We start from the raw sequence: 19,007 nt of genomic DNA, 5'->3' as shown, positions 1-19,007 counted from the left end.
TATAGAGATCTGGGCAGTGCCCACTAACACCCACGGTTTCTCTGACCGACCTGCCCTGAGCTAAACACCTGCCAATGTACTTCTCTGCCCTCCTTCCCCGACAAGGAAAACAGCTGTCCAACTGACTCTTGTAGAACCAGACCCAGCCTGCCAACAGGTGGCGCTGTCCTGCCTGCCTTCTGCTGTTGCAGACCAGCCGTGGAGGGACCTCCTGGCCCTAGACTGAGCTGCCACCGTCTGTCCCACAGTCCCTGCCCTTCTGTTCATTAGACACACAGACACACGCGCACGCTACCAACGACAGAAACATCGCAGCTATCTTTAAGAAGTTTTCCTAATGCTGGGTTTGTCTGTGTGTGATTTTTGTTTTGTGAATTTATTTTTTATGTTTAGCTACTGACTTTACTAAAGCTTGTTACTCCTCTCTGTGCCTTTAGGAAGTGCTGGACCTGTAGAAGGCATACGTTCTAACACTCAGCTCTCCCTCAGCACCACTCATGCCAGAGGGTGACAAGGCTCCTGGCTGCCTGGGCTGTTGCCAGTGGCCACACCTTCTGGGCCTCAGATTTTCATCAGTGGGAGGCAGGGCTTGGCCACACAAGCTCAGTGGGGCTTTCAGGGCTGAGAGCCTGAGCTTGTGAGTTACGGGAAGGCCTTCATGTACCCTGCCGGGCGAAGATGCCTGCCTGCGAAGGAAGGAACGCATGGGCTGGGGAACAGGTTCAGAGTGGCGTGGAAGGCCAGGCTAGGGCTAAGGGGGAGAGAAGGCCTTTGGTCTTGCTATCCAGGTGTACTCAGAAGACAGGCTCCGATCATAGAAGGTAGCTCGATAGCCATTCTGCCCTGCTGTGTCCATTGGAAGCACTTAGAGAACCGGGAACCCTGGCGGCTCAGTAGTTAAGTACCTGACCACCAGCCTCAGGCCGGAACTTTAACCCACCAGCCGCTCTTGGGGAGAAAGATGTGGCAGGGCAGTTCTGCTCAGCTCTCATGAGGTGGGATCACCAAGTGCGTTTGCACCTGTGCTTTAGAGACGCTTGAACAGCTCTGCAGAGCTTGTTCTCTCAGAAGCAGGACCCTTGTTCTGGCGCCTGGCTTCTCACTAGTGTTGTGTCTGAGGCGGGCCTCTCGCTGCTGCTGCGTATGTTACTCGAGGTTTGTAGTCACGATCCTAACTGGGGGGACGCCTCCCCTGTGTTCTTCATGCTTCCTAGGGAAGTGCCCAACCGGGTGGCACCATTATGAAGGCACGGCCAGCTGCTACAGGGTCTACCTGAGTGGAGAGAACTACTGGGACGCCGCCCAGACCTGCCAGCGCGCCAACGGCTCCCTGGCCACCTTCTCCACCGACCAGGAGCTGCACTTTGTCCTGGCCCAGGAATGGGACCAGCCGGAGCGGAGCTTTGGGTGGAAAGACCAGCGCAAGTGAGTGCAGGCCAGTCCCTTCCTCAGTCTGTCTTTACGTGAAATCCGGACCTACGTCAGAACAGTAGGTCTGGCCCACAGCTGATGTCAGCCAGTCAGCTGGTGTCTTAGTGTAAACGGGCTTTTCTCTCTAGGCATGGGAAGCCGGAAAGAAGCACTTTCAGATCCACTGAGATGTCTTTAACACAGTCTACCTCGGGTTGGGTTGTTATTATGGCTGTATGTGATTGGACAGGTTATAGCTAAGGCAGATGTTGGGAGCCTAGGACTGTGCCTGTATTTGGCTTTTGGTCCCCTGCTAGGGGCATAGATTGTGAGGTGGGGAGCCCAGCTCTGCCTGTGAGGGCATATAGTGGGCAACCTCTTCTCTGCCTGTGGCATTGGGGAATCAGGCACACGCTGTTAACCAGCTCAGCAAGGCGAGCTTCCTCTAGCCAGGTCACCCACTGTAAATCCTGATCCCCTAGAGCAGTGGTTCTCAACCTTCCTAATGCTGTGACCCTTTCATACAGTTCCTCATGTTGTGGTGACCCCCCCCACACCATAACATTATTTTCATTGCTACTTCATGACTGTCATTTTGCTACTCTTAGAAATCATCGTGTAAATATCTGATATGCAGGATCTATTTTTATTGTTGTAAATTGAACATAATTAAGCATAATTAAAGCATAGTGATTAATCACAAAGCAATATGTAATTATATGTTGTGAAATATTTATGTGTATTCCAATGGTCTTAGGCAACCCCTGTGAAAAGGCCATTTGACCCCCGACACACACCCCCACCCCCCACCCCCACCCTGCCCAAGGACTGGCGACCCACAGGTTGAGAACCGCTGTCTTAGGAGGTGTAATTCAGTGACTGTAGCCCTTGCACGAGGCTGACTTGGTGTCCCCCCCAGGCGAGGTCGGTGTGGTGCTGTGCCACAGAAGCCTCCTCTGACCGCAGCATCCGTGTTTAGAATGTTACTGTTTGTGGGTTTGGATTTTTTCTTCATTTAGAAAACTTTTTTTTAAAGCAATCATGTTTTAGAAGTGTAGCTCTTTTTATTTATTTATTTATTGACATCATTTTATTGGGGGCGCATACAATTCTTATCACAATCCATACATACATCCATTGTGTCAAGCACATTTGTACATTTGTTGCCATCATCATTCTCAAAACATTTGCCTTCTACTTGAGCCTTTAATATCAGCGCCTCATTTTTCCTCCCCCTTCCCTCATGAACCCTTCATAATTCATAAATTATTATTTTGTCATGTCTTACACTGTCCGACGTCTCCCCTCACCCCCTTCTCTGTTGTCCATCCCCCAGGGAAGAGGTTATATGTAGATTCTTAAAATCGATTCCCCCTTTTCCACCCCACATTCCCTCCACCCTCCAGACATCGCCACTCTCCACACTAGTCCGGAAGGGGTCCTGTGTCCTGGATTTCCAGAAGTGTAACTCTTAACCCACACACCCAGAGCCTCCGGGCCTTCCTGGAGCACCTCTGAGGCCTCTCCTATCTCTGCAGGTTGTGGGTTGGCTATCAGTACGTCATCACTGGGCGCAACCACTCCTTAGAGGGCCGCTGGGCTGTAGCGTTCAAAGGTAAGCCTTTCTGGTCTGTAGAGTTTGAGAATGGGCAGGTGGGGGAGGATTGTAAAGACTAGGGATATGCTAAAGGACCCTCTAAGTGAAGTGGGCTAAGCGTGGGCCTGCTAACCGAGTGGCTGATGACAGTCTTGGAAACCCTGCCGGGCAGTTCTGCTCTGGCCATAGCATTGAGTTCAGTCTGCTCCATAGCAGTGAGGTGTGGGACTGGGGTCTTCTCCCCTTTCCACCTCACTGACCATGCTGTGGGGACGTGAAAAGGAGTAGCCACAGGGTCTTTGTAAGCAAGGGGAGGGGTCCCCGGGGACAGTACCCCTCTTTCCAGGGTCTTCTCAAGTCTGTTGCCCTGCCTCCTTTGAGCCAGATTTCTAGAGTCTTCTCTCTCCATGACTTAAAAGACTTTGGGCCATAAATTGAGCATGTAGTACAGCTGACATGGACCAGAGAGGGAAGGATGTTTCCCTGAACTGGGGTTCAGATTAGAATCCAGAACTTGAAGGGAAACCTTCAGGTAGAGAGAATTAAAGTAGATCGTGTGTGTGTGGGTGGGGGGGGGGGCTATATGACACTGAGGTCATAAAAAGGAAGGAGCATGGGCATGAGCTGCTGTGACCTTGTCCCCTGGCCTTACGCTCCTCCGCTGCCCTGTCAGCCTGCCTGTGGGAGAGCGCCTGGGTGGGCTCTAGCTGTGGCCTCTCTGCTGCCCATCTCTGGACTCTTTCTGAGCATCTGGCTTGAGCTTTGATTCACGATTTCTTTCCCAAAACACATACCAGTCCTGCTGGTGATGCTTTTGAGAGTGTGCAAGTGAGACGTGTGGGCCTCGGACACCAAGTGCCCCTCCGTCCCTTGAGTGCTCAAGTGCAGGGTCCTTGTACTTGGGAAGAGCTCACAGTGCTCCTCACTGGAGGACCTTGGACTAGGTGGCTAGACTGTGTCTCCACACCAAGGGGCAGAATGGCACAGATAAGAGGAGTCTCGGTCATGGCCCACCTATCTTCCCTGGAGAGAAGGAAGACTCCCTTAAGGCAGGGAGGGTACTGTGCCCAGAAGCTACGAAGGAACTGGGGGACAGAGCCAGGCACTGTAGAAGAAGGAGATTGGGTTGGGGGACACATGGCATCCAGCCCCCCCCCAGGAGTACCTTCCATTCTGTGTTCTTGGAGGTTCACTTGAACCAGCCACCAAGTACCTCCCAAGCGATTGTGAGTGTGTTGTTGGGATTTCCTACAGAGATGGTCATTAACAAATGGCTTTGGGGGTTTTGTTCCCCTCGTGCCTCTCAGAGGATCATTAGCGCAGGAGCTTCTCACCTGCCCACTCACAGCAGTTGGAAGCACTGCTCTGTTCTTCCCAGAGGCCCTGTGAGTCAGGACTAACTAGATGGCACCCGAGGACAACCACAGCGTGGTCTTGATCCGGGCTCCTTTCCCGCTGACCCCGGTCTTCAGGGTTCCACAGATATCCCCAATGGGGGCTCCAAAAAGTGACCTCCCCCTCTCTGTGGCATGGTGCCCCATTCTGAGTCAGGGTGTTGAGAATAACCAGAGCCCTGCTAGGCTCTTGGGAAGTGGGCTCTGCCGGCCACACCTGTTCCAATGACTCCCTTGGGGCACCAGGAGGAGAGGCTTCCTCAGCTGTGTTGAAGCTGGTGGTCGTGACTGTGAATTAACCTGTACTCGGGGCTCAGCGTGGCCCCAGGCGGGGGTGGGAGTGTGGGTGCTAAGGTAGCTTTGTAGCTCAGTGGGTGGTTGCGCGATGGTATTGTGAACTTGGGCCTTATTAAATGGACTTGGGATTGAGTTATCTGGATTCATTACGTGGTCACAGGACAAGTAAGTGGCTTAAAGAGGTTTCTTTACTAAGATTCACTGGCCCAGACGCCTCACCACACCATAAATGCAATTAATATGAATCTTGGTGGCCTCCTGGATTGAGATGGAGGGTCAGAAAAGCATCCTCTGCTGTTTATAGATCCCAGGGCCGGGCCTCCTTCCAGACCAGAGCCCAGGCAATCCTGGGTTCTCCCTAAGGTGTCTGTCAACTCAGGTCTTGTTCACAAGGAACATTTACTGCTGGCAGGACTCCTTTTCTTTCCTGGGCCAGAGGGACAACAGCCCTGGGCTCTCAGCCCTGCACACGTGCTCCCCCACCTAACCCACAGTTTCTGTGAAGAACTAGGACAGTGTTAAGGGCAAGTCTCCGGGCAAAAGGCCACAGGAAGGAAGTCCTCACAGCCTACCTCCTCCCCACACCCACCTTTGTTGTGTGGGGGCATTGCCCATGGCCAGGCTAGTCGGAAAGCTCAGGACTTTCTTCCACACAGCCATGCGATGATAACTGCAGCGCCACGACTATCACCCCACTGAAAACAGAACACCCTAGCTCAACAGCAGGGGCTCCAAAGTCCACATCTCCGTTGTTTCCCTGGCTGCTGTACATACATACTACCAAGTTGATGTAGATGTCAAATTGTAATCTGGGACTTGGATAGGTCAAAAGCCTCCTTGCCCTGGGGACATTACGGGAAATAGGTGTGCAGGCCCTGGCCCCCCCAGCCACACCCCTGCTCCCTGAGCATCTAGATCTGACTTGGAAGACAGAGGATGGGTGGGTTAGTGTCTCTGGGAGCCAGTGCTGTCCCAGTGGCCGTGCTGGAGGTCTCGGAGTCCTCTGATGGGTGCCGGAAGGTGATCTGCCAAGAGCCCCTCCACAGGGTAGCTGGGCCACTGCTGAAAGGAGAGCGTCCCCTCGTGCTCCCTTTCACTTGTCCGTCAGTTGGAAGGACTCCTCTGGTGGCCCCGTGTTAGAGTCTGTGACTAAGTATTCATGGGCTGCTCCTGCTTCCAGCACCATGACTTTATTCTCCGCACAGCAGTTAGCACTCGGAGTTTGTGCTGGTTGTTGAGTGTGGTGCCCGCAGACCCAGGGTGGTGAGTTCCCAGACCAGGGCTGTTCGCCAGGGATGCTTGGAGATGCAGTGAATAATGCCAGAATTGCCAGGATAACTCAGACCTGGCACATGGTCTTGGCTTAATAGTTCTGTTGAATGCTTTTGTAACTTGAGGCATGATGATGATGATGATGATGTGCGGGCTGCCATTCTGTTGTATTGTCTGGTGCCCACCCCCACCCCTTTTGTCTCCTTCCACAGGTTCCTCAGACGTGTTTCTGCCCCCAGACCCCATCTTTGCCTCCGCCATGTCTGAAAGTAACAACGTGCTCTGCGCCCAGCTCCAGTGCTTCCACTTCCCCACCCTGCGGCAGCACAACTTGCACAGCTGGCACGCCGAGAACTGCTACGAGAAGTCCTCCTTCCTCTGTAAAAGAAGTAAGTTGCCTCTCCCGGGACTTCTCCAGGGAGCTGTCGGCCTTGAGTGAACTTTGACTAGGGCGCCCTCTGAGCCCTCTTCTCCAGCTCACACAGTATCCTGAGGGCTGCACAAGGTGGGGGGCGAGGGCGAAGAGCCTGAGGGTGGAACACCAAGTCTGGGGGTGAGCTCTTACTCAACCCTGGGTTAGGTCTATGACCTGGACCGAGAGGGTTGATACGTGTTGAGCCCACATTACTCTTTGCTGAGATAGGTACGATGCCTTCTACTCTCTCTGCCTTCCTGACTGTGGTGTTAGGAGGGTCAATGAGATGTCAAGTCTGGTGAGCCTCTCTGGAGCATCTGACTTCTTTGATAGCATCCCCTTGGCTCCTGCAGTCCCACTCTACATCCCTTTGTGACTGCGTTTTCTCCCTCAACTGACTGTGTCTCAGTTCTTTCTCTGTCCATCTGGCTGCTCACTCTTGCTGCACCTGTCTCCTTGACTCGCGCTAACACCGCTATGTCACCGAGTCCCAAATCTGGGTGTCCTTTGAGCGCCACTCTCATATGTGGTCACTCAAGATCCCTGGCAGTGTGAGGGCCTAAGAAACTATAGGACAGTCTTCCTCCACTGGGCCATGCAAGTAGGTGGAGCCTGCATTTCCAGACCACTGACAAGTTCAGATCTGATTTCAACCAATGACTCCATTACCATTTATTTGAATAGAGGCTGCTAATTTGTCAAGTACCAACTGATTTATATTTGCCTCTGTTTGGGGGTTCTGCTTCTGCCCTTGGCGATTTGTCCATTCTATGTCAATGTCGTTGTTAGGGGCTGTCAAGTTGACTCCGGACTCTCAGGAGGGGGAACTATGGCATGGGGGTGAGGTCTGACGTCCAACCATACAAGTGGGAGAAGTGTCGTCTGCCCCAGGCTAATTCCTACGAGATGCGCCACCCCAGAGCCTTATCAATTCTGACACAAGCTGTCCCTCCCACAGCATTCTCTACATCTCAGCTCACTTTGCTAATTCACAGATGGTACTTAAAATTCAAGAGGGTTTTAGGGACGGACGATAACTGGTTACAACAAGTAGGCATCAGGTGCTCCTCAAGCACCTGGTCTTTGGCCTCTCCAGCACATGGCCCCGTGGCCTCTGCCCTGCCTGGGCAATTGTAGAGACCTCTTTAGTACTGCTTTCGGATCAGTGCCCAAAGATCATGCCACTGCATCTGAAGCCTACACCTGAAGGTGCTGAGCTTTACCTCCGTGCCATACATAGCAAACCTCCTTCCTGATAGTGCTTGGAGGCACCCTCCACAGGCCAGCCTCTTGCCCAAAGGCAGGTGCCCAGCTCTGCCTACTCCTTGGGCCAGGAATCCCACACTCTCTCTCCTGTTGGGGCCCTGCTGTTGCAGCTCCTCTGTTGTCACAGCTCTGTATCCCTGGATCTCAAGGACTCTGTCTTTAAGGTACCGCTTCACACTGGGTGTGAAGTTGCATTCTCCTAGTGACTAATGACAGACGGGCCCCTTTTCATGCGCTTGTTGGTCTTTATGAAGAAATGTGAATTCCAGTCTTTTGCCCTTATTTTTATTGGGTGCTTTGTCCTTTGGTTGTTAAGTTGTAAGAATTCTTTGTATGTTCTGCACTAGACCCTTACCGGTGTGAATCCCATGGCCATTGAGTCAAATCCTACTCGTAACATCCTTACAGGGTAGAGTTGACCTGCTCTCTAGGCAGTGATCTTTGAAGGTGGCTGCGTCTTTCTCCCAAGGACTGCAGATGGATCTGAACTACCAATCCTTTAGTGCTTAACCCACTGAACCACTAGTGCTCCTTTGGTGAGTTGTATACCTTGCAAAGACTTTCTTCCAAACTGAAGGCTATCTTTCTTTCTTTTAAATCCAAAATGGGGTTATGGGGACGGCTTCCCACTCATCTTGATCCAGGGCCTTTTAGTTCTGCTTCCGTCTGTAGGAGCATCCTCTTGTGAGTCTTGCTCCTCCTTCGGTAGGCTGACAGGACAGTAGAGCATCCAGCACACAAAACTACTGTCTGCGCATAGCTGAAGATCGGGGTGGCTTTAGAGGTCCGGGGCTTCTGACGTCCCTGAAGTAGGAGTTGGGGTGCTGCACCAGGCGGGCGTTGCTTCTTGGGTTTCCTCTTCTCTTTGGGGGAATAGGGTCGCTGTGAATCACAATCACCTCGACAGCTGTGAGTTTGGTTTGGGGGGGTTGGATCTTTTAGGGAGCAGCCTCAGTGGCGTCATGGGCGATGTGATGGGCTGCTAACTTCAAACCCAGCACTTTACACTCTGAAGCTGCTTACGTGTGCAGAGATTTATAGTCTTGGAAACCCAAGACGGCAGTTCTACTCCGACCTGTAGGGTCAGAGTCTGACGGTGTCTGAATGAACACAAAGAGTTTTGGGGTCCTTGATTATCCTTTTAGACTTTGGGGTTCTGCCTTCTTGCCGGCCTGTAAGCCCTCACTTCCTGCTTCTGTCCAGAAACCGCTCCGCCTTCTCCTAGATGAGCTGCTCTCGGTTCACCGCTGCCTGTTAAAGTGGACTGCTGGAAGATGGCCCCTTGGCCGGGTTCAGGTTGGGCACCTGGGGCTGCTCTGTGCACCCGAGTCTTGTGCTGGATTGCTGGTGACCTGCAGGAGCGGGACGGAAAATTGAGATTCTGGAAGGGTGGGTCGCAGGTTAGCATACCAAGCGAGAGGTTGTAGAAAAGGGGGTGTTGGCCTGAGGCATTCATTCAGACAGCTAATGTCAATTGCTTCATCTTCAAATCTACTTCTGTTTGTTTGTTTGTTTGTTTGTTTGTTTGTTTGTTTGTTTCTTCAGTCTGCTTAAATCGGCTGTTGAACAATTCAACGAATGTTTTATTTCCAGTATTAGATTTTTCCTTTTCAGAATTTTTGCTTGGTTCCTGTTTATAATTTCCGTCTGTTCATTGATATTTCGAATCCATTTTAATTTTCATTGATTGTTTCTGTTTCTTGGTCTTTGTTTTTATAAAAATCTGTCATTTGGTTTGATTCTTTTTATTCTGTAAGTGTTGTCGGAAGGGACTCGACCTGTCTTATGATGTAGAATTGACCCTTATCGTAAGCAAGGCCCAGGGATCCTATAGGACAGACTAGAACTGCCCCTGTGGGTTTCCGAGATTATAATCTTTATGAGAGTTGAAAGCCTCGTCTTTCTCCCAAAGAGCGGCTGAAAGTTTCGAACTGCTGACTATGGTGAGCAGCCTGACATATAATCCACTTGCCACCAGAGCTCCGGAAAATGACTCCAGAGTAAACATTTCCCAAATGAGGCCCTGAAAGCTCAAGGGGGGTGTCCGCTAAGCTGCGACTATGAACTTCGCTTGTCAAGCAAAGGAGGGTAAAGACCATCAGAGACACTTGGAGATAATTAGTCTGGAGGACTAAGGGTCCACGAACACTATAGACCCCTCCCCCTTCCTTGACACCAGAACTCAATGGAGCCTGTTGACCCCTGCGGGCCACTCTTGAGAGGGGTCTCACGGGAAGGTCCCCGGTAGAGTGGGAGAAGACGGTGGAGCAAAAGATCAGTCAGAGATGGTAGAACCCTACATTTGGGCCCTTAGTCATCCTTCAGGCTTGAATCAAGCACAGCTCCAAGGCTCAGTGTTCACTCAACAATAGGTCTAGAAGGTGAACAGTCACGCTAAGGAGGTGCACACAGCGTATCACGACAGTCACCAGGGCCACATTGGCCCACGGACAGACAGACAGACCATCCCGAGGGTTAGGATGGGAGGAGGACGGGAGGCGGGGACCCCAGGGAGGCAGTGGGATGAGGGCTGTTGCCCTGTGAGGATGAGCCATCGGTGAAGTGAGTGAAGCAAAGCGGGTCTGAACTGGGAACTAGCCCCTGCTCTGCACACCGTCACCCCGCTCACAGTAAAAGGTCTAGAAGAGGTCAAAGGACATCATCTGAACACAAGGCACTTCTCTCTACGCTTTCCAGGGGGAGCGTTTCCTCTCTGACCAGGCTCCTTGGGCAAAGCTCACTGCGTGGGGTATGCTTGATCCCTCTGGCCTTGAAGCAGCTCCCTGCAGAGGCTCAGCCTGGGGAGTGGGGGGGTCTCTCTATTGTCATGCTCATGGCTCGCCCCCCAGTCAGCTGCCTCTGCTCGGCTGGGCATGGGTACATATGTGTCCACGTTTGCCTCTGCAGGTCAGACATGTGTTGACATCAAAGACAACGTGGTGGACGAGGGCTTTTCCTTCACCCCCAAAGGGGACGACCTGTGCCTGAGCTGTACCTGCCATGGCGGGGAACCGGAGATGTGTGTGGCCGCCCTCTGCGAGCGGCCCCAGGGCTGCCAGCAGTACCTGAAGGACCCCAAGGAGTGCTGCAAGTTCATGTGTCTGGATCCAGGTGAGCTGGAGGGTGGACTTCCACAGGGACAGCGTCCCAACATTGTGTGCTTCCTCGGTTCTAGGAACTCCTCCACGCCCAGGGCACACGGGACAGCCCGCAGTGCTGGCTCCAGAGCGGTGGTGCCAGCTTCTCGCGGGGGCACACTTTTATGTGCCTGGGCCTCGGTGGGCTCAGCTCCCCTCTGAGCCAAAGATTCCAGTCACACGTTCTGAGACCCCGAGGGTGGCTGTAACCGATGGCTTCAAACCTGTGTTTCTCTTCACCTTTCAAGACTCAGAACTAGACTTCCAGCTGTGCCCATGTCTGGGCTCATCTTATTTTCCAACTGTGTTGTCTGCACAATGAGAAGCTTTATTGCGCATACTCAGCTTCCTCTGTTAGAACCTTGACAGCAAAGATGGCCTATTGCCTTCAAAAAAAACCAACCCTACTGCTGTCGAGTCTTTGCTGACTCATAGCAACCAAGTAGAGAACAAGGTAGAACTGCCCCTGTGGGAGTCCGAGATTGTAACTCATGAGGGGGGTAGAAAGCTTCATCTTGCTCCTGTGGAGAGGCTGGTGTTTTCGAACTGCCAACCTTGTCATTAGCAGCCTAACACATAACCACTATGCCACTGTTGCCCCCAGCTTCAGGAGAAAACTCCTCTGTGCTGGGTGGTGCTGTATAGGTGGCATCCCTTACGTAGGAATCTGGTCTCTGAGTGACTCTTTCATGGGACCTTCCTAGGGGTCCCTGGCAAACCCGACTCCAAGGAGCACACGATCGTCCACCAGCATCCTCTGAGAACAGTCAGAAGCACACCCCACAAGCTTGTTTCCTCCATGCTTGACTCAAAAGTGGCAGGTGTGGTGGGGGCATAGCTGACCTCTTGGCTTCCCTGTTCTCACGAGGCAGAGGTCAGATATGCCTCCACTCCATCTTCCTTTACTGACTCTGACACCAACTGTTCCTCCCACAGCATTCTACTTTTCACAAACAAAACTCACAACCGTGGGGGTTTCTTAGAGAAATTGGCAGCTTACTCACCAGGATCCATCAGTAGTAAGGCTACAGTCCTGTGGCCCACAGCAACACCTCTCTGCCAGCAACCAAGACTCTCTCCAGTCTTCAGCTTCTCGGCCACCTATGACTCCACGGGCCAGGAACCCAGCCTGCTACTCTGCCTCCCAGTCTCATAGTCTTGGTACTGTTCCTCTGATCGGTCTCTTGGTCTCCTTGTCTCATCCGGCTCTTCTGGTCTGCCCCAGGGTCTCTGTGCCACAGCAGCTGGTCGCACTGGGATTTCTCTGTGTTTCTGAGCTGGCTCGGATCCACAGAGAGTGGCTTTGAGATGCCTTTGTCTTTCTGGAGACCATGCCCCCAAGAAAACACAGGGTGGTGACTTGGTTCACACCCTCGACTAAGGTAGAGACTTAGTCCCACCTTAATGTTACCCATTAGCATAGCGGCGAACTCTCCAAAATGGGATGCTAAAATTTACAATACGTCACAAAAGGGATTATGGCTAGAAAGGCCCTATTAATTAGCTAGATCTCAGTGTCCCAGGGTGAAAGTGATGTGGGCTGGGATTTGTAGAAGTACCTGGTCCCTCAGGTCCCACCTTAGGGAGAGGTTGTGGAAGGAGACAGTGGGGCCTGGCTGTGAGGACCAGCACACACTGTCCCAGGGCAGAGCCCCTCCACACAACTAGGGAGAAGTGTCACAGCCTGCTTAGCTGTGTGCGGAGTGCAGCATGAGGGTGTACACAGCCACCTGCCTGGGAGCCCCAAAGAGGAGATGGAGCTGGAGGCTAGCGTGCAGGGATTTGCAGCTTCTGCTGGCTCTCGGGGTGCATCCTGCGTGTTTCTGTGTAGGGCACATTCGTGCAGAAATATGAGAAATCGGAGTGGCTGCCCCACGTTTCTCTTCCCCCAGCATCACTCACTCGTGGCTCACTTCTCGTCTGCGCGTTAGAATCTGTCTCCCACGTGCCATGACACCTGGGGCCCTGGTGCTAGGTCTCGGGGAGCGCCCACCACTGCCAGGCACCAAGTCCCAGTTTTATCATCACAGCTAGAAGAATGGAGTAAGGTCCCATCGGGAGTGTGTGGCTTCTGGAGACCTAGGCCTCTGACGTTTCGGCCTACCCGGTGGTCGTCAGAGGACTTCCTGGGAAATGCTCACAACACGCTCAGGACAGGTGCCGCAGGTGGGCTTGGAGGCACCATAAGGAGCAATCTCAGATGAGCCTTCAGGCAGCTCCTCCAGCCGGCCCGATGGCTGCTCTTGCCACCACCGTCAGCACAGCGGCACCCAGGCTGGAAGTGACAGAAGGAAGCCATTTCTTTTGCCGACAGCATGATGGTCCTCAGGAGCGTCTACAGAAAAGGCACTGGAGCTAGGAGAGTAAGAGTTGTGCTTAAAGCAAGGTCACGAGTGACAGATGAATACACAAAAACCAACTCTACTCACACATGACACTCAACACTTAACTCGAAATGGACCACAAGCCTAAATGTTAAATCCAAAACCATAAGCGTCTTGGAAAAAAAGAAGAGCAAAATCTTGGGACTATTTCTGCCCCTCCCCCTCCCGCCTCCCAATGATAGAGATAATACATACATACAGTTCAGTCCTGGTCTTAATCTTGAGTTTCATTCTTGTTGGCTTGCCTTTTACTATCAGTCTCTTGAAATTCAATCTCCGTTTGCCTTTGGGGGCTGGAAACATGCACAAACGTCATCAGCAAAGTCTGTGCTGCAGGTTCTGTAGTCCATGTGAGTAACCGTGAGGCGCACAGACACGCAGAAAACACGAGTGTCACAAGGTCAGTTTGCCATAATGCCATCGTAAGTCAAGGAGCACTAAAACCGTGAAGTTCCCGCCTGGGGCAACATTTGAGAACTGCGTCCCTGAGAAGGGTCTGATGTCTAAAAGGTGTCGAAAGCTTCTATCATTTAACAGCAAAAAGACAAGTCAGTCAAAACCGGGCAGAGATGTGAACAGACCCTTCACCACAGAGGGTATCCACGTGGCCAGCAGACAAGTGGATAGATGCTATGTGCTGTCAGCAGCTGCCAGAGAAAATGCAAATGAGAACCACAGTGAGCAGCCATGAGAGAGAGAGAGAGAGAGAGAGAGACACACACACACACACACACACACACACACACGGCTAAGTTGAAAAGTGGGAGACAGCAAACGGCCAAGATTCGGGGACATTCCAAGTGTCATCCCCTGCTGGCGGGCATACAAGCAGCCATTGTGGAGAACATTCTGGAGGTCGAGTGACACAGGAGTTCCACTTTGGGGTCTGTGCCATGCGGGGGGATCTGGTAGAAGTGGCCCAGGCAAACGTGTGCACACCTACTGGTTATTCACGGCAGAGCTACTCATAGCGGCAAAACGATGGAGACAGCCTAAGTGCCCAGCCGTGGGTGAGTGGATAATGTGGGTAAGGAACACGTGTCCGTGCGCACAGCAGGAAGACCCCGCTCTGGTGATGAGAATGAGCTCCTGAAAGGTCGTAACGGAAGGTGGCTGTTGAGAGAAATAGTCCTGGTTCCGCAGAAAAATATATGTGTTGTCACTTTTATGAAATAAGCTGACAGGTAATACCGAGACACACATGTCGTGAGTGGATAGCAGGCTAGTTGGGGGAGGGAGGAAGCGGGACTAGCCTTAGCCTGAAGTCACTTTTATTGTTGATTGCAATAGGTGGCCACACGCCGAATGACTGGTGGGAACTGCCGTCAGTCAGCTGCCCCATGGGGAGAGGGACAAGTAGGCCAAGGCTTGGTGTGCGTGGTTGTGCAGCCCAGGAAGGGGGCTGGCTACAGATGCCGACACTACTTAGACACAACCAGCCACCTCTTGGGATCATGTGCTCGGCGGCGTAGGGCCGTCTTGTCAGCACTCCAGTCACCTGCAACCAGTCAAACGCCTGTAGAGTTTCTGGTCTGCCTCAGCATATGGTGAGTGGTGCCTGGAATCTCACACGCTTACCAGCAGCTGTGTAAGATACAGCAATTGGTCTTTATTCACGTGGGACAAACAAGAAAGAAGAGAAGCCAGAATCAGAAGGAGCTGGACTCTAGGACCAACAACGCTGTCTCCTCCTTGAGACCATTACTAGAGAGTGCCGGGCCACTACACTGAACGTTCCGATCAGGAACACAAAAGCACCCCACCCCACTCCAAGCAGGGGGTGGTGTATGTGTGCGTGAGTGAGATGGTGGGGACTTCTCGAGAAGGTCCTTGGTAGAGGTCCCAGTAGGGATAGCTGGGCACCAGCAGGGCCTGCAAGACAGAAGACAGGTTATTTGGCACTGCCCAAAGCACCCGGCAAGAGCCAGCTTTACTCGTAGGACAGCTCTCCTTTGTGTCTGAGTAGAAGTTCCAGGAGGTGGAGAGATGGGCAGGGACCTTAACTGTGCCATTGGGTATGGTTTAGAATGGCTTAAGAATCAGCCATCGCTCCCTGGGGTCTCTGAGCTGGCTGCCAATTCCGAGATGTGCCCCTAGCCTCTGGGCTGCTGCCGTGTACAGGAATGAAATGTTCCGGTGAGGCCGGGCAGAGGCATCAAGTCAAGAGAGCAGAGTACATGTCCTCCCAACCTCACTCTCTGGCCATGTGGTTCAGGCCGGGGCAGCAGGAGATGTAAGGGAAGTGGGGACCTGGCCGCTTATCTGGAGTCCACGAGCTGAGCAGTAGGCACTGGGCAGAGATAGAAGTGGACAGTCCAGCTCCACTGTTGGTGCAAAGCCTTGCTCTCCGGGGCTGACCAGGTCTCCTTCCTGCTCAAGGCTCTCCTGGTCACCAGCTGCAGGCTGGGGAACCCCTTTCTGGTCCCATCTTGTGTTGGTCATGCAAAGTGCTCCTCCCTGAATAGGGAGGATTGAGAGCACAGGGTTAAGGCCCTCCGCGTGTCAGGCCATATGTGGAAGTCCAGTGCTGGCTGGAAAACAGCTGAGTTCAGTTCCCCAGGGCGTGGCAGGCAGCCCCTTTGGAGATTGTGGAATTCCCGACCGCTCCTGTGATGTCTGAATCAGCCAGGAGACGGGGCCTCCTAAGCAGCCATGTGCCGGGCACCGAGCTTCTAACCACAGGTTGGCACTTGGAACCCCGAAGCTGCCTGGACAGAGAGAGAGGCAGTCTGCTCCTGTCTGGCTTTGTTGTTAGGTGCCATGGAGATGGTTCGACCCTGTGCACAGCAGAACGAGACACAGCCCGGTCTGCGCCAGCCTGTGCTTGTGCTTGAGCCTATCGTTGCAGCCACGGTGTCAATCCATCTGGTGGAGGGCCTGTCTGTTTTCCCTGCCCTCTCTCTCTACCAAGCACGATGTCCCGCTCCAGGCCCTGGTCTCTCCTGACATGTGCAAAATGTGTGAGACAAAATCTCACCCTCCTTGCCTCTAAGGAACACGTTGGCCGTACTTCTTGGAAGACAGATTTGTTTGTCCTTTTAGCAATCCACAGTACTTTCAATATTCTTCGCCAGAACCATAGTTCAAACACATGGGATCTTCTTGGGTCTTCGTTATTCACGTCCAACTTTCACATGCATATGAGGCCTTCGAAAATACTATGGCTTGGATCAGGCACACCTTAGTGTTCAAGGTAACATCCTTTCTTTTCAGTACTCATAATGAGGTCTTGTACAGCAAATTTTTCAAATGCAGTGCCTCTTTTGATCTCTTCACAGCTGCTTCTATGAGCATTGATTGTAGATCCAAGCAAGAGGCAGATTGATAGCCTCAGAAATGCTACTGGGGGCAGTGTTCTCTGGAGGGTTGCTGTGGGGTAGAAGCAGCTGTGGAGTTTTGGTCACCTAGTGCAGGGGTCCTCAAACTTTTTAAACGGGGCCAGTTCACTGTCCCTCAGACCGTTGGAGGGCTGGACTATAGTTAAAAAAAAAAAAACTATGAACAAATTCCTATGCACACTGCACATAGCTTATTTTGAAGTGAAAAAGCAAACAGGGCAAAAACACCCTGCGGGCCGGATAAATGCCCTCGGCGGGCTACATGTAGCCCGCGGGCCATAGTTTGAGGACCCCTGGCCTAGAGTTTAAGGATGGGCCTGTGAACTGCAAGGTCAGCAGTTTGAAGCCACCAGCTGCTCTGCGGGAGAAAGATGAGGCTGCTGCTTCTCTGAAGGCGGCCAGCCTCGGAAAGCCTGTGGAGCAGTTCCGCTCAGTTCTGTAGGTGTGCTGGGACGTGAATCGGGATCACGTTACTGGCATTGGGTGTGGTTTGGTGCCCTGAGCCTCAGTGCCCTTTTCCCCCCTTGGGTGTTAGCACAGTATACTCTGCACGGCCTTATTGCTCGCATACAGGGAGACTCCAAAAAGCTGGTGCAGAATGGAGTAGAAGGTGAATGGGATTTTCCACTCGAGTATCCTGTGAGATGCTGACTCCAGGGACCTGGAGCCAACGTGCCTTTTCCAGGGTCTCACCAGTTGCTGAGCGTGGGGGTGGCATGGAGTCGTAGCCGCCCTGACTACTGGGTGCTTGTGCCTGACAGATGGCAACAGCTTGTTCGACTCCATGGCCAGCGGGATGCGCCTGATCGTCAGCTGCATCTCCTCCTTCCTGATCCTGTCGCTGCTGCTCTTCATGGTCCACAGGCTCCGCCAGCGGCGCCGGGAGCGCATCGAATCCCTGATCGGAGCAAACTGTGAGGGCATGCCGCTGGGCCCCGGGGGTGCTGCCTTGGAAGGTGGGGCTCCATTCCTGTGGGGGCAGGCACCCTAGAGAGACAGCCCAACCCCCCAAAAAAACGCATGGCCTTTCAGTTAATGCTAACTCATAACGACCTTGTAGGACAGGCTAGAACTGCCCCCATGGGTCCCGAGACGCACTCTTTGAAGGCAGCAGAAAGTTCCATCGTTCTCCCATGGAGCTGCTGGGTGGAGCTGCTGACCTTGTGGATCGCAGCCCAGTGCCATCAGAGCCCAGTCAAAGCCATGGGGGGCCATGGGGGCAGTGCCCTCACCCCACCCTGTCTTCCCAGTCTCACAGGCCAGGACAGTGGCCATGCTCCCATTGGTGGTGCTCTGTGGTGACCGGGCAGAGCCCACATGGTGGGGAGCAGTATTAGGACGGGGCTGCTGAGAAGTGTGGGCACGCTCCTCAGCCCTGGGCGAGGGAGCCCATGATGGGGACCATGATGTAGTTGATAGGAATTCCACTTGTCACCAGGTCCAGCCCATGCAGGGGGTCGGGGGGCAGTGGCGGGGGTGGGACAGGTAAGCCAGGAGATGCCTAGGCCCAGCCTAGTGCTCATAGAGCCAGGGAGTAGTCAGACCTCCAGGGCACCGTCCCAGGGGAGCACTAGGCAGGGGCTTCCGGTGCCAGCTTGGAAGGGTACAGGGTGGGAGCACCGGGGAGTGATAGCGCCCTTGTTGAAGAGGTGCACCCAGGTCTGAGCGAGCTCTGAACTGCCCCCATCTCCCACTTGACGGACAGTGCACCACTTCAACCTCGGCCGGAGGGTCCCTGGCTTCGACTACGGTCCAGATGGCTTTGGTACCGGGCTGACTCCACTGCACCTCTCCGACGATGGGGATGGTGGGGCTTTTCACTTCCACGACCCCCCCCCACCCTACACAGCATACAAGTACCCTGATCTCGACCAGCCCAATGACCCACCACCGCCCTACGAGGCCTCCATCAACCCAGACAGCGTGTTCTTCGACCCTGCAGGTACCTGCCCAACCCCAGGGGTCCCTACGGCTCCGGGGCTGCAGTCCCCTCCTCCCCTTTTGGCCCTGATGGCTTTGCTGTCTGTATTGCCCGTGAGGAGGCACTGTCCCTTGAGCAGTGATCAGACCCTCCCCAGGGCCTATCGGACATAGCCCACCTCCCTGCCCCCCGTGTGATCAGGGTCAACATGAATCGGGGTCCTGAGTATGAGCCTGGGTCCCATCCTTGCCTTCACGCTTGTCCACAGAGCTGGGTCAGGGCTCACACTGGAGCACAGACTCCAAAGAGGCAGACGCCAGCTCCTGCAGGTTCTTGCTGCCTCGGTGGGTTTGCTAATTAGGCGAGGAACCCTCAGGATTCACCAGCACCTGCTCCACTGCCTGGGACTTCTCAGATCCAGGAACGAGGCAGAGGAGGAGCACACAGGGAGGGCCAGGGGGTCACACTGTGACTCTTAGTGTCTCAGAGGGACACTCTCCAAGAGGCTCCACAGCTAGCCAGGGGAGAAGGCATCAGGCCCCTTGCCCACTATGACACCCTGCCACCCCCACCCCC

General features: G+C 53.4%; 1 protein-coding gene across 5 annotated transcripts in view; it reads left to right on the top strand.

The window, feature by feature from the left end:
- DGCR2 (DiGeorge syndrome critical region gene 2) overlaps nucleotides 1–19,007 on the top strand; it is a 53,977-nt gene that overhangs the window by 31,815 nt on the left and 3,155 nt on the right. For 3 of the 5 annotated variants that reach the window (XM_004716317.2, XM_004716316.2, XM_045289633.1), the window contains 6 exons: nucleotides 1,206–1,425; nucleotides 2,949–3,025; nucleotides 6,183–6,359; nucleotides 10,559–10,762; nucleotides 17,272–17,424; nucleotides 18,216–18,452. In XM_004716317.2, the coding sequence (XP_004716374.1) occupies nucleotides 1,206–1,425; nucleotides 2,949–3,025; nucleotides 6,183–6,359; nucleotides 10,559–10,762; nucleotides 17,272–17,424; nucleotides 18,216–18,452 (1,068 nt within the window). The remainder of the gene's footprint in view (nucleotides 1–1,205; nucleotides 1,426–2,948; nucleotides 3,026–6,182; nucleotides 6,360–10,558; nucleotides 10,763–17,271; nucleotides 17,425–18,215; nucleotides 18,453–19,007) is intronic. The other 2 variants (XM_045289632.1, XM_045289630.1) reach the window with 1 other exon arrangement.

The sequence above is a fragment of the Echinops telfairi genome, unplaced genomic scaffold (assembly GCF_000313985.2).
Source record: "Echinops telfairi isolate 266 unplaced genomic scaffold, ASM31398v2 ScPeMD7_29;HRSCAF=101, whole genome shotgun sequence".
NCBI classification, from domain to species: domain Eukaryota; kingdom Metazoa; phylum Chordata; class Mammalia; order Afrosoricida; family Tenrecidae; genus Echinops; species Echinops telfairi.
This window is presented reverse-complemented; position numbering and strand designations above follow the sequence as displayed.